The sequence below is a fragment of the Peromyscus eremicus genome, chromosome 17 (genome assembly GCF_949786415.1).
Source record: "Peromyscus eremicus chromosome 17, PerEre_H2_v1, whole genome shotgun sequence".
NCBI classification, from domain to species: Eukaryota; Metazoa; Chordata; class Mammalia; order Rodentia; family Cricetidae; genus Peromyscus; species Peromyscus eremicus.
Genome location: NC_081433.1, coordinates 9,587,909 through 9,601,117, shown reverse-complemented (window position 1 = coordinate 9,601,117; position 13,209 = coordinate 9,587,909). Strand labels below are relative to the sequence as shown.

At 48.4% G+C, this 13,209-nt stretch overlaps 1 protein-coding gene across 1 annotated transcript in view; it reads right to left on the bottom strand.

The window, feature by feature from the left end:
- Dlgap2 (DLG associated protein 2) overlaps positions 1 to 13,209 on the bottom strand; it is a 149,797-nt gene that overhangs the window by 105,028 nt on the left and 31,560 nt on the right. The window contains exon 3 of the mRNA XM_059244992.1: positions 3,426 to 4,495. Coding sequence (XP_059100975.1) covers positions 3,426 to 4,495 — 1,070 coding nt within the window. The remainder of the gene's footprint in view (positions 1 to 3,425; positions 4,496 to 13,209) is intronic.

Genomic DNA, 13,209 nt, shown 5'->3' with positions numbered 1-13,209 from the left:
AGGGGCCAACGTGGCTTTCACCCTCGGGGCTTGGAGAGGTGGGCTGAGAAATGACTGATTACAATACCGAGTGCTCCACACACAAGCACAGTGAGAAGCCACTGAGGCAGGGAAGTCCACAAACTGGTGGCTAGCTCCAGGCCTGTGGAAGCTGGAGGCCAGCAAGGCATCTGGGATGACACCCAGGCCGCAGGGGCTGGCGAAACAAGGACTGGTTCCAAACCCAAGGTTTTAAAAAGAAGTCCCAGAGTGAAGGAGAGAAGAGAGAGGCAGAGGGCGCTATGCAGATCACAAGATGCAGACAACAGATCTGGCCCAGGACAGAGGTCCGTTCCTTGTGTGGCTCCCAACTCAGGAGAGAAGTGAGCCCTTGGTGAGGCCTGAGGAGTGACTGACATGTGTCCGACAGCGTGGCAAGGTTCTTGCATTTTAGTGCCTGGCCACACAGTAGAGATGGTCTACCTAAGCGGGAGCCTGTGTCTTCCCGTGTGCATCTTCTTTTTAAGTGTACATACATGATCGTGAGTGCTTTCATGTGTGCGTACTTGCACGTGTGTGCACATGCATGGGGGGCCAGAATTCGATGTCAGGTGTCTCCTTCAGTTACTCTCCACGTTATATATCGGAACCCAGAACTTGCTCTTTTGACTAGTCTGCCTAGCCCGCTGACTTTGGGGATCCCTGAGCGCTGTCTTCTGAGTGCTGGGATTATTAGCAGTCCATCATGCTCATGGGTGCTGGGGATCCGAACTCTGGTCCTCAGATATCTGCGGGAAGTACCTTGCCCACTGAGCAGTCTTCCCAGCCCTGTAGCCTGGACTTTCCAGAGACAAGACTATGGGATCGTTACAGCTGCAATGATGTCGTCTGTGGGGCCCCTTTCCATCTCAACCAGTAGGGAAGGGGTATGGTATAGAGAAAGCAAAACCACCAGAGTTTAAGGAGGGGGTGGTGGAAAGTAGAAGGTGATATCACACTCCATCTTTGGATACGACTGACATTCCACACACAGAAGCACTGGACAGGGTGACTGGAGGGTGGAGACAGGACACGCAGCACTGAACCGGGTGACTGGAGGGCGAGGAGAGCATGCGCAGCACTGAACCGGGTGACTGGAAGGCGAGGAGAGCATGCGCAGCACTGAACCGGGTGACTGGAGGGCGGGAAAGAGCATGCGCAACAGCAGGGATGGTAAACCCAGGGCTGGGGGGTGATGAGCAGGTGAGGGTGGTGTGTGGAGCAGAGAGCTCAGGACTGGAGTGGGGAGAAATGCCACAGTTTCAGCCCTGCCTCATGCTCAGGGAACACTGCAGGAGAGTTCCTAGGCACAAAGAAGAGGAAGAAAAAAGACCAGATTTTTGCTTGTACAAGAGTGAAAGAACCAGAGTGAGCCCCAATTTTACTCACTGTGTTCCCTCAGATAAGCAGAGAGAACATTTTACATTTGGATGTCATTAAGGTTTGCCAACTACAAGCAAAATTTAAGCCTTTTCTACTGCTATAAAAATAATACTTTATCTAACTACCAATTTGTCTCTTTGAATAAATCTGTCTATACAAGCAATTTGGTTAGCATCTCCTTTCAAAACAGAACCAGTGAGCCTTGGACGATATACCAGGAGGAGCTGGCGCTGCTGGAAGCCTCTGCCACCTGACTCCCAGAAAGATTCACAGTTGTTCATCTGTTTCGTTAATTGGCCACTTGATGACGCAGCCGATGATTGGCGCCATTACTCAGGATCTAGGAGGGTGTCTCTAAGCCAGCACATGGCCAGGCCAAGCCTTGGTTCTTACAGGGCAGGGATTTGAGATTTGTGAATTGGATATATACTATATATCTTTGAGGAAACCTGAAGTGCTGAGGTAGTGTTAATGCCACCAGCTGGTAGGAGCTGCAGAGGCTTCCTCAGGAGCGGCTGTGTCTTCAGAGGCTAAGGCCTCTCCTGTTCTTGGTGAGAGAACTATCAGGAGATAGAGAGGGCAATTACATAAAATGCAGAATTGCACAGTGCTCTGGATCCCGCCAGCACTGTGTGTATGTTTTTGTCTTTGGTGACTCCATCTCACCCACACCATTGAGGACAGTTACCCTCACCACAGACAAAACTTCCTGTCATCACCACATGCCACACAGCTTGGGGATGCTGTTGTCACATGACAGGAGTGATCTTGTGCAAATGGCAGACCTAGGGGCTCAAGCATCTATGTGTTCAGGACATTTGTGTTGTTCTGCTAAGTCCCTGGCACCAAGGGATGGGTTGTCACATTGGAGTGATGTTTCCAGGGACATCCCAAAGTCACCCACGACCATCGCTTGTCAATCACATTGTGGCTCTGTTCACAGAAGCCAAGGCAGGGAGTCAACCTGATGCGCATCAGTGAGTGGCTTGGGGAAGGGATGCACACGCAGCATGAGATGCTGTTCAGCCCCGAGGGAGAGAGGAGTCCCTGCCATTTACAACAGGCACAAGCATGGAGCACAGGACACTCAGTGAAACAAACTAGACTCAGAAAGACACACTCCACCCAGGCTCCCTCATACGGAAGCTCAAGATCTGGGGTGTATAGACGCAGGGAATAAAGGGTGGTTATCAGGGGCTGGAGCGGGAGTTGGGGGTATGGTTAGAAGGATACTTGATTCCAGTTACACCAGAAGAGTTCATCCAAGAGATCCATTGTATAGCATGAAGAGTGCAGTTAGCCTTGCATTATATACTCAGGAATTACCAGACAATCCACAAGAGTATGAGGGGGGGGAGGTGAACATGATCAAAGTATTATGTACATGTAGGAAAATGTCATGAGACCCATTATTATGTATAAGTCATATATACTAATAAAAACTTTAAAAGTTGTGGCAGGCTGAGCCAGACATAGTGGAACACACTTATAATCCCAACGAGGCTGAGGCAGGAGGATTGCTGAGAGTTCAAAGCCATCTTGGTTTATATACTGAGTTAAAGGCCCGCTTATATTACAATGTGAGATTTAGTCTCTAAAAATAACCAAAACTTTTAGCAGGGTAATTATTAGTTACAATAACTTCTAGTTCTAAACAGCTAGAGGGGGGAAAAGCTGTCTAGTTCCCAAAAAAGTGACCGACACTGAGGATCACCATGCTTGTGGCATGTGTACCAACCAAATAAGGTGTGGATGTAACAATATTACGTCTCAGCAACAACATTTTCGAAGGGAGAACCAGTTCTGCCTCCTGTCTCTGGGGTTCATGTGGACTCGGAGAGTTCTAGCTACAGCACAGAGGGATGGAAAGCAAGCACACTGGCTTACTTTGGAACCCTAAAAGGCAAACATGCCTTCAAACTTCACTTTGTACGCCACGCGTTGATACGACCCTTTCGGTCAACTGCAAATGGGCAGCAATGGCTAAAACCTTCTGCACAAGGGCACAGTCACCCGGGCCTTACCTGGAGGTAGTGGCATGGCCTTAGCGAAGGCTTGATCTCTGGGTGGACCAGGGGCTTGTCCAGGTTCAGGGAGCTCTTGCGGTAAGCCTCCTTGGCCTGGCTCACCGTGAGAGTGGACCAAGAGCTACGCTTCATGTACCTGGTGTCTGGCGTCAGGGCCAAGCCTTCACAGGCTGAGCACTTAACGTCACTGTTGCTTTTGGAAGTCTTTAGCGAGAGGTCCCCAAAGGGGCTCTGCAGCGCCTCGGGGTAGCAGTGAGAGATGTGGTCCATGTGGTGGCGGGCGGCCACACTGGGTGTCCGGTACGTGCTGTCACTGTCCAGGTTGTCGTCAGAACTCCACCAGCTGCTCACGCCGGACTTGTGCTTGCTCTCTGGCTTCCGCTCCTTGCTTTTGCTCCTTTTGCTGTGTTTAGAGTGGTGACTGTGGTGGTGGTCCTCCACCCGACTGTCGCTCTTGGTCCCGTTGATGTTGCTCTTGGACGACCCCTCCAGGGAATGAGACTTGGTGAAGAGCTTCTGGACCGAGTGGACCAGATGCCGGATTCTGCCTGGGCTCTCATTTCTCTGCTCGGTGGCAGCCGAGGCCCTCTGGTACTGCAGTGTGTGGAATCCATCCCGGTGCAGGGGTAGCTGTTTCTCAAACTGGTCCAAAAGGTTGGCGGGGATGCGATTTACCTTCGTGTTTGTGTGGGACATTGCACAGTCATCCCTGGTGTCATAGTGTGAACTGTAGTGCATTCTGGGGAAGGTGCTACTGGACACGTGGTCGCCCAACATGACAGGCATCATCATACACTCTGAGTGGATGGAGCTCCTGGGTGAGCAGCGGTGGTGGTCCATTGGGCAGCTCTCGGCTGGGCTGAGAAGGTAGGGTTGCCGCACATCCGGCCCATGGTGCATGTGATCGTGGGGGTGCTCGCAGTCATCTGGGGGTGACAGGCCGCAGGTATGGCCCGCACATATCTGCGGCTGGTTCCGGCTCCCAGTTAACCCTTTCATGTTCCTGGGTGCGGGTGAGTACCTCTCCTCATTGAAGTGCTGCGTTGGAGACCATGAGTACTGTTGGTCTGTCAACAAAACAGAAATGGGATTTAGTGCCTGCCTGGTGAAGCACTGGGGTGTGACAGAGATACAGGAGTCGTTCTCCCAGCAGCCAGCACCTGAACTGAGTGAACAGCCACGTAGTTTAGATTACGGTGACTCCTCGGGATTTGGGGATGCTAAGAAGCAGACACTTGGTTTTCCCCACGTGAGCATCGGCAGCTACAGGTACCTAACATCTGGTAGATGCACTGAGGCTCTCAACGGGAAGATTATGAGATCTAAAAAACCAGGGGTGGAGAAGACAGCTCAGTCAGTGAATTGCTTGCACAAGAACCCCTGTTCAGACTCTAACACCCACACCAAAGCAGGGCACAGTGTGGGCATGTGCTTGTCATCCCAACTTCGGGAAAGCAGAGTCATGGTTCCACTGAGGGACACTTTAAAAAAAATGGTGGAACCACACACCTGAGGAACCACACCTGACGTTGTCACTTAACAACTACATGCATGTGCATACATGTGCACATAACCCTTATATACATGTGTACTCATACCCACACATGAACAAGCATCCATATACCTATATAATACACACACACACACACACACACACACACACACACACGCACACACACACACACACACGTAAAAATATAGCTGTAGATCAACTATAGTGGAGCATTTTGGTTTAGCTTAAAACATTTGAAAACTAACATCTGATATTTAATTAGTAACACTGACTGGTGAAGTAATGTACAGAACTAATGAATTAATCATGAAATCATTGTTTAATGTCACATGTTACCAGAAAGGTAAGCTGTGGAGGCAGCTTTCTCATCCCCAGCTCTCTACAGTTTAGGGTCCTGGACGGAGAGGCCTGACTAGGAGATAACCATGCCTCAGTGCTTCCCCTAGATTCTGCTCCGTGAGTGACACAGCCAGGGACCACCGGGCCCCTCCACACAGCTGGGCACCACCACACAGCCGGGTACCACCGGGCCCCCCACACCGCCGGGGACCACCGGGTACCTCCACACAGCTGGGGGACCACCGGGCACCCCCACACAGCCGGGGACCACCAGCCCCTCCACACAGCCGGGGACCACCGGGCACCCCCACACAGCCGGGGACCACCGGGCACCCCCACATAGCCGGGGACCACTGGGCACCTCTACCCTCCACCTACCAGACCGTCTGGCAGCACACTGCGGAAAGCTTCCTTCCTACCTGTCTTCCTCACTGACCTTTGTCCCAGTCTCTTTTGTACTTGAACTCGGGAACCTGAGAAGCATCTGCTTTGATAATTGTGGGCTTCCCACTACTCCTAGGACATCACTGTGAGTTCTTCCTGCATTCTGACCCCAGGCTGGAACCTCTCTGAGCTGACTCGGTATGGTGGCTGAAGTCAACTGAGCCTCGACACTCAGGCCCCTTCTTGAGTAACTGGATGTCCCCACCAGCCGATGCTCAGACAGGAAGGGGAAATGGCTTTCATCAGGAGGCATCTGTGACTCTCAAGTGTCAGTCCCCACTGGGCCACCGTCACTCCCACCCTACCTGCCCCCTGTCTCTCCATGGACTCTTCTCCTACACTGACGAGGCTAGTAATCCTAGCTTGGTCATTCCTACCTAGAGTTCACGGGGAGACCAGGGAGAGCCCTAACCACATGCCTGTGAACCCCAGAGGCAGCAGGCAGAGGTGGTTCTCCCTCTGGCCATCCCAGCTGCTCCTCTCATGGCTGTGAGGAAACAGAAGTGACCAGCAGAACTTGGCCAAGTAGCTGCTCTAAGGCCCGGCACAGGATGTCCCGTGTCTGCTCCAGAGTTCAACTGTCCAGACCAGCTCAGACACAGAAACGAAGGACAAGGAAGGGGCCTGAGTGTCAAGGCTCAGGCACTGGGACACGAAGGGCGACCATGAGATTGCACACCACTGTTCTTGGAAGAATCCCAGCAGACGGCTGCAGAGCTGGGGACAGGCCCAGCCTCTTGGGGATACAAAGGGGCCTTCCCCTTTGCATGGCAAGTGGTCGCCAACTCAGGGGTGATTGAGCTCCAAGGAGGGCTTCCTGGGTGGTGGCCTGAGGTGTCCCCTTGGGACTGCAATGGCTGGAGTGGGGTGTCTCTACGTACCCTCCTTCTTCCAGCTAGGATCCAGTCATAGCACTGATGTCTCAGGTAGGAGCCATCAAAGAACGTCACACTTACAAGTAAGAGGAAGGTTTCACAGGAAACTGAGAGTTAGTAAGTGGATAAGTTGCAAGGCCATGCTCTGCAATCCGGACTTAACCACGCCACAACGTTGTGGCCCTTTTATCTTTTGCTTTATTTTTCCATTATCGTGTAATTTAATACAGTTCCAATCTCTTTTCACACTAAAAGCAAGCCCATTACTGCTCCACTCACATGTCCTTATTTCAGCCCAATACTCAGCCCAGTAGCTCTGCTTGGGAATGTGGCCACATCAAAGAACAGTGCGAGAGATAAAAATTTAGCTGGAATAATTAAATTTGATTATGCAACACGTCTGCAGCGCGGTCTCATTTTCGCTGTACAGATCTGAACTTCCTCATGTAGGCGTGGAGTCCCCCATCACCTTTCATAAGCCTCACAATAACAACAAATGAGGTAGTGATGGGCTGTGGATGACAGTGGCTCTGTAGAGCATAGTAAGGACACACGCTTCAGGTTTTTATGAGTCTATGTAACAGATAATAAAGTCTTAGGAGCCATGTATTATTTCTTTTTGTGAAGATGAGGTAGCAAGCATAGGGTGTACGAAATCTTAGTTGCTTAATCTCTAGCTATTCATAGCAGCATTTTGTTATTAGGAGAAAACAGCAATTAGAGGTGTCATTCAACAGCACACGCGTGTCTCTGCGCATTGAAAACAGAACGTAAACGAGTCTTTTACAGCAGGACTTAGGAGAGCACGGATCCATCCGTTCCGCAAGTCTGTTGTCGATTTTACAAACATCACTAACATTTCTGTGCACCCGACGTGTGCCACGGGCGTCACTGGGACATCTGCTTGAGCCCCTCTAGGGCACAGAGCTGACCCTGTCACAAGCTGAGGAACTAAAGGCTAAAGTCAGGGAGATCTTCCACGAACTCATCACCTGACCAACCCTCCTCAGAAGTTTCGCCTGGAGTTGAAGATTGTGAGGTAGCCTTGGTCGGCAACTGTCACCACACCAACCCTTTCTCTGCCACTCTCGCCTGCTGCTAATGCTATCATCCTTCCTCAGTTTCCCAAGGAGCACGTGCTCAGCTGAACTGTCTCATAACACCTATCAGCCCCTCCCTCTGGAGACGCGGGAGCAAAACACAGTGCAGACCCAAGAGCACAGACAGAGGCCGCTATGTGGACCTTGTGCTCTACTCATTATATTGGCGCGAAGACAAGTCCCCACACACCCCGGAGGAGCCTGTCTTCATTGAAAATGTTTCCCTAGGACTTGGGGAGAAGGGGTGGGTAAAGTGCTTGCTGCATAACAAGAAGACCTGAGTTCAGATCCCCTGCACCCACGTCGAAAGCTAGGCGTGGCTGTACTTGCCTGTAACCCACTGCAGAGGCGGGTAGATCCCCTGAGCTCACTGTCCAGTCAGTCAAGGCAGTGACCACCAGGTTGAGTGACCCTGTTTCAAATCCTAAGTTGGAGGGCAGTAGATAGACACCCAGTGTTGGCCCCTGGCCTACACACACACACACACACACACACACACACACACACACACACCACACACACACACACACACACACACACACACACACACACACACACACACACAAAATAAAACCAATAGGGAGGAAACCTGGGAGTACTGTGCCTATGCCAGGTTAGAAATGTCCCCATTCCACAGGTAAAATGCAGGTAATCCAGATACCTACCTCCAGGGTTAGTAGGAACAACAGATAAAGAAATGAAACAGATGTTTTAGACCATATCAGGACCACACAAAGCACATAAAAACATTGTGGTCATCTTTCTTCTAAAATTACCTTCATATGTCCTACTGAGCTTGTCTGAGACCTCCTATGGGGATTAATGTAGCTGTGTCAAGTGAGGTGTCTGAACTGCAAATAAAAGGTAGTAAAATGCAGGAGAAAGGAAGTGGTAACTCAGAAAAAAAGGGAGAGCCAAGAATATATATATTTAGATGGAAACTGCTGAGGGCAGTAAGGCCAGGGCTGCTCTTCACAGCATTTCTCGAAAGAGTGTTCCTAGGGGCTGCCGCTGCCATACATGACCCTCTCCTCAGCCCTGGCCAGTCACGCCTATATACAGGGCCTTGCAGGTGCTATTCATAGCTCCATGCTTAAACATATTGCTTCAGGTTGAGATGCTAGAGAATCCCATAGCAGTGTGTCCCCTTTCTAAGGTGGACAAAAAGGACCCTCCCTGTCCAAATAGTCATGTCAAGGGTAATGTGCTGAATGCCCTAAAATAACCCAAATTTACCCAAACCCATCATATCTATACATCATCTACAGCCTCAAGCTGATATTTAGGGTTTCGTTAACTCTTTTCACTAATACAACTGTATATCATATCAGTATACTCATGTGCTTACACACACACACACACACACACACACACACACACACACACGATTCCTCTTGGTTCTCTGATCAGCAGATTCAATAGCAGTATCAATGATTTGTAAGGTATACAAGTATCTTTAGAAACAAAAGTCCTGACTGATTCATATATCAAAGCCATAATACAAAAAGAAAACCCTCACCCAGATGTCTCCTGGTAGCACAACGTGAGTCCTGGGAGTATGTGATTCTGAGCTCAGGTGTCCAACCTTTCAGCTCTTTCTCCTAATTGCATTGGTGTTTTCTACTGAGTGGAATAGTGAACGCATTTGCAACATAACTGCACTTAATTACCAAATGACATCTTATTTATGGGCTTAATAAACAGCTTTTAAACAACTCCTCATTGTAACATTAAAAAAAACAATGGCTTCCAAAGCACAGCGGAGAATTACTGTTTGCTGTAAAACCTGGTCCCATTATTCTCGAGGCCAAAAGCCAGGATTTACTTTCTGTGCTAGAGAAATCTACTCTGAAATGGAACTTCAGGGTCACAAAAGTAATTATAATCATTTCATAGACCATTTCTCCTATCTGGATTCCTTTTCATACAAATTAGAGGCTTCCTCAACTTTAACCCACCAGCCTTCTCTTAACTTTTACTTGGTTTTGGGGATTATTTTACATTTCAGCAATGGGTTGATCCTGAAATGCGTGCTCCAGAATCCAGCAGCAAAAGAGGGCTTCTTCTAAGACAGCTGCCCTTCTAAGACAGTTTCACAAGCAAACAGAATTTGGAAATACAGTTCACAAAGTGGTGACCCCAACTTCCTTGTTGTTAAAACATAAAATTTAAGAAAGCAAGCCAATGGTAAGTTTTACTATAACAGATGTATACTACAGACTTTGGCATAAACAGTGTAACTGGACATTAACATTATTCAACCTGGAAGTAGCTGGATGGTTGTGACTTTCTGTTGAGAAATACACAGTACCATTTTAGAAGCCACATACTCTCTCACTAAACTGAGAAATAACTAGGGGATGTTAGTGTATATTTATATATTCATGCTCTAATCTTATTTTTGTTATTTGTGACTGTTTAAAAATTTTCATTTTATCTATCTTTTTTTGTTTGTTTGTTTGTTTTGTTTTTTGAGACAGGGTTTCTCTGTATAGCTTTGCACCTTTCCTGGATCTCGCTCCGTAGACCAGGCTGGCCTCGAACTCACAAAGATCCACCTGCCTCTGCCTCCCGAGTGCTGGGATTAAAGGATTGTGCCACCACTGCCTGGCTCTATCTATCTATCTATCTATCTATCTATCTATCTATCTATCTATCTATCTATCTATCATCCATCTATGTATCTATGTATCTATCTATCATTATTATTTGTGTGTGTGTGTGTGTGTGTGTGTGCGCATGTGTGTGTGTGTGTGTGTGTGTGTGTATGTGTGTGTGCAGGTACACACATGCCACAGCATGACTAGAGAGACGGTTCAATGGTTAAGAGCACTGGGTTTGGTTACCAGTACCTCTATGGGATCTGACTGCCCTCTGCAGGCAGTGCACACATGTGGTGCAAGACACACATGCAGGCAAAACACCTGTACACACATGCCACGGTATGCGTGTGGAGGTCAGAGGACAACTTGTAGAAGCTGGTTCTCTACGTCCACCGTGGGTCCCAGGGAACTCAGGCTTGCATGGCAGGTGCTTTTAACCACTGAGCCAGCTCGCTGGACCTAAAGTGTTTGAAAAGGGGAAACTTGTTAGGTAAAGGGCACCTAATTTGGAAACGCATGGGTTAGGCCTGTGAATGACAATAACTCACTGGAAAATAACTTGGGTGGATGACAGGGTAAGAGGCACACACCTGCTGCACCCCAGGATCATAGGTGCTGCCCCTGCTGAGGGCTGGGAGGAAAATAACTCAGACACCACACATAAAAGGCCATCCTCAGTGTCTGAGTGTGACTTATATTTTCATTCTAGAAAGAGCCAGCCTGGGAGTTAGAAGCCTTGAAGATTCTCGAGAGAATTGGAATGGAGACGTCAGGGAGGTGCTGCCATGAGACATCCTTTCCAGCCCATCCAATTAAAAATATTGTAAATTGAGGTTGAAGTATTTCTTAGAGTCAAACAGGCACATTAAAAATTAAGGTGTGCTCTGAGGTCACTGCGTGGCAAAGCATGGCTCTCTTGTTACTTAAGGGCATTTATAACTGAGTGTGACCCAGGAAATAAATGAGGCAAAAATCTGAGAAGCTGTAAAGTGTTCATACCCGTTGGCAAGGCAATTACAGTTACTCTATGTTTAAAAAGAAAGAAAGGAAGGAAAAAACCACTCTTAAATGGAACAAATCACTCTGCACAGAGTGTTTCTGTAGGACCAGGAACCAATTTCATGTTGCTTACTTGTTTATACACTGCCACCATCGCCAGAAAATTTAACCTGATCTTACAAATGTTAATAGGAAAGTAAGGTAAACTATTGAAGTGCTTTTATAACGGGGAAGAGAAGGAAGGTGAGGACTGTGCTTCAGAACCTCAGGCAAGACTTGCAGGCGACTCTCAGCCTTCCTCTTTCTATAGCCAACAGGAGCAGAGAAATACAAATCACACTAAGCCCAGAGACATGGTCAGAAAAAAAATGTGGTTTCAAAATCAAAGAGGGTCTTCTTAGAGAATATAAAAATATAAGGAAAGATTCTCAACACTGTTGTTACTGTTTAAAGTGACTGTGGAAGGATCTCTGTGAGTTCGAGGCCAGCCTGGTCTACAGAGTGAGTTCCAGGATAGCCAGGGCTGTTACACAGAGAAACCCTGCCTCAGAAAACAACAGCAACAATGAAAATTAAATAAATAAATTGCCCATGGAAATAAGGACTGTGAGTTGGCTTAGGGGTCAAGGACCTAAATTCAGATCCCCAGCACCCATATAACAACAACAGATCACACATCTGTCACCACAGTGCTAGCATGGTAGAGACAGGCAGATCCCTTATGCTCCATGGTCAGCAAGCCTAGCTACTAGCTGAGCTCCATGTTCAGTGAGAGACCCTGCCTCAAAAATGACACGGAGAGGGAGCTAGGATGGTGTCTGGCACTGGTCTCTGGCTTCCACATGTACACATGTACTTATGCACGCACCTATGTATGCATGCACATCCACATGTATGCTGCAAAGAGACAGCTCAGCCCTGGAGGGCGAGGTATCTCAGACACCTTGAGCTGCTCAGGACAGCTCAGCCCTGGAGGTGTCCTGGACACCTGGAATTGCTTAGGACAGCTCTAATGGCTGGAGCTGCTCAGGACAGCTCAGCCCTGGAGGGCAAGGTATCCCGGACACATATTTACACAAACACGTTCACACACACAGGCATGCACACATGCACAAACAGGCATTCATTGGAATAAAGAAAGCATTTTCTTGAAAGTGTTAGTAAACAAAATGAAGGGCATCTTATAGACACCAAGATGATATAAATTACAGATATGTGAAGAGGTTTCAACCTCTCCAATACATTATGAAACTATAGGAATAAAGGATTTTTTTTTCAGAATAGATCCAATTAATTTGTCTTAGGAAAGCACCAGGACGAAGAAAGGAAGAAGCTGTCATTCCAGTGTTATCATTTGTGAAGTATTTACCAGGCTAAAAACACAAAGATAGACATGACATATGCCGGTTCCTGGAAGGCTGGTTAGCGTTTTCCTGTGGCTGTCATGGTTTTACACTGGGACTTACAGTATCTGCTCCACGAGCCCAAATTTTCACATTGTGCAAGCTAAGCATCTCTTGCTCCTGAATGCTCACCGCCCCACAACTCATGCAACCTTAGCCCTTTGGGCCCCACCTGGAGAGGGCACCTGGCATCAGGAGGCCAATTCCTAGCACTTTTCAGACACAAATCAACCACCCCGTTTTCACAGCCCCACGGTGGACCAGTCTCAACTCCTCTATCATCCTGGGACCTCAGAATCCAATGATACAGGGAGCACAGCTAATACATACACATTAACCTGAGTTTAGTAACAAAATGTTTGCTGTGCACATGGCGTAAGGGCACGGCAGGCAGGATGGCAGAGCTGCTGGCTGAGGGTTGAGAGAACAGTACTGGCATGGCTCTTGCTCTGGGCCTTGGTCACCTGGATTCCTCCGGGCTGCTCTTCTGTTCCTAAGGAAGCTG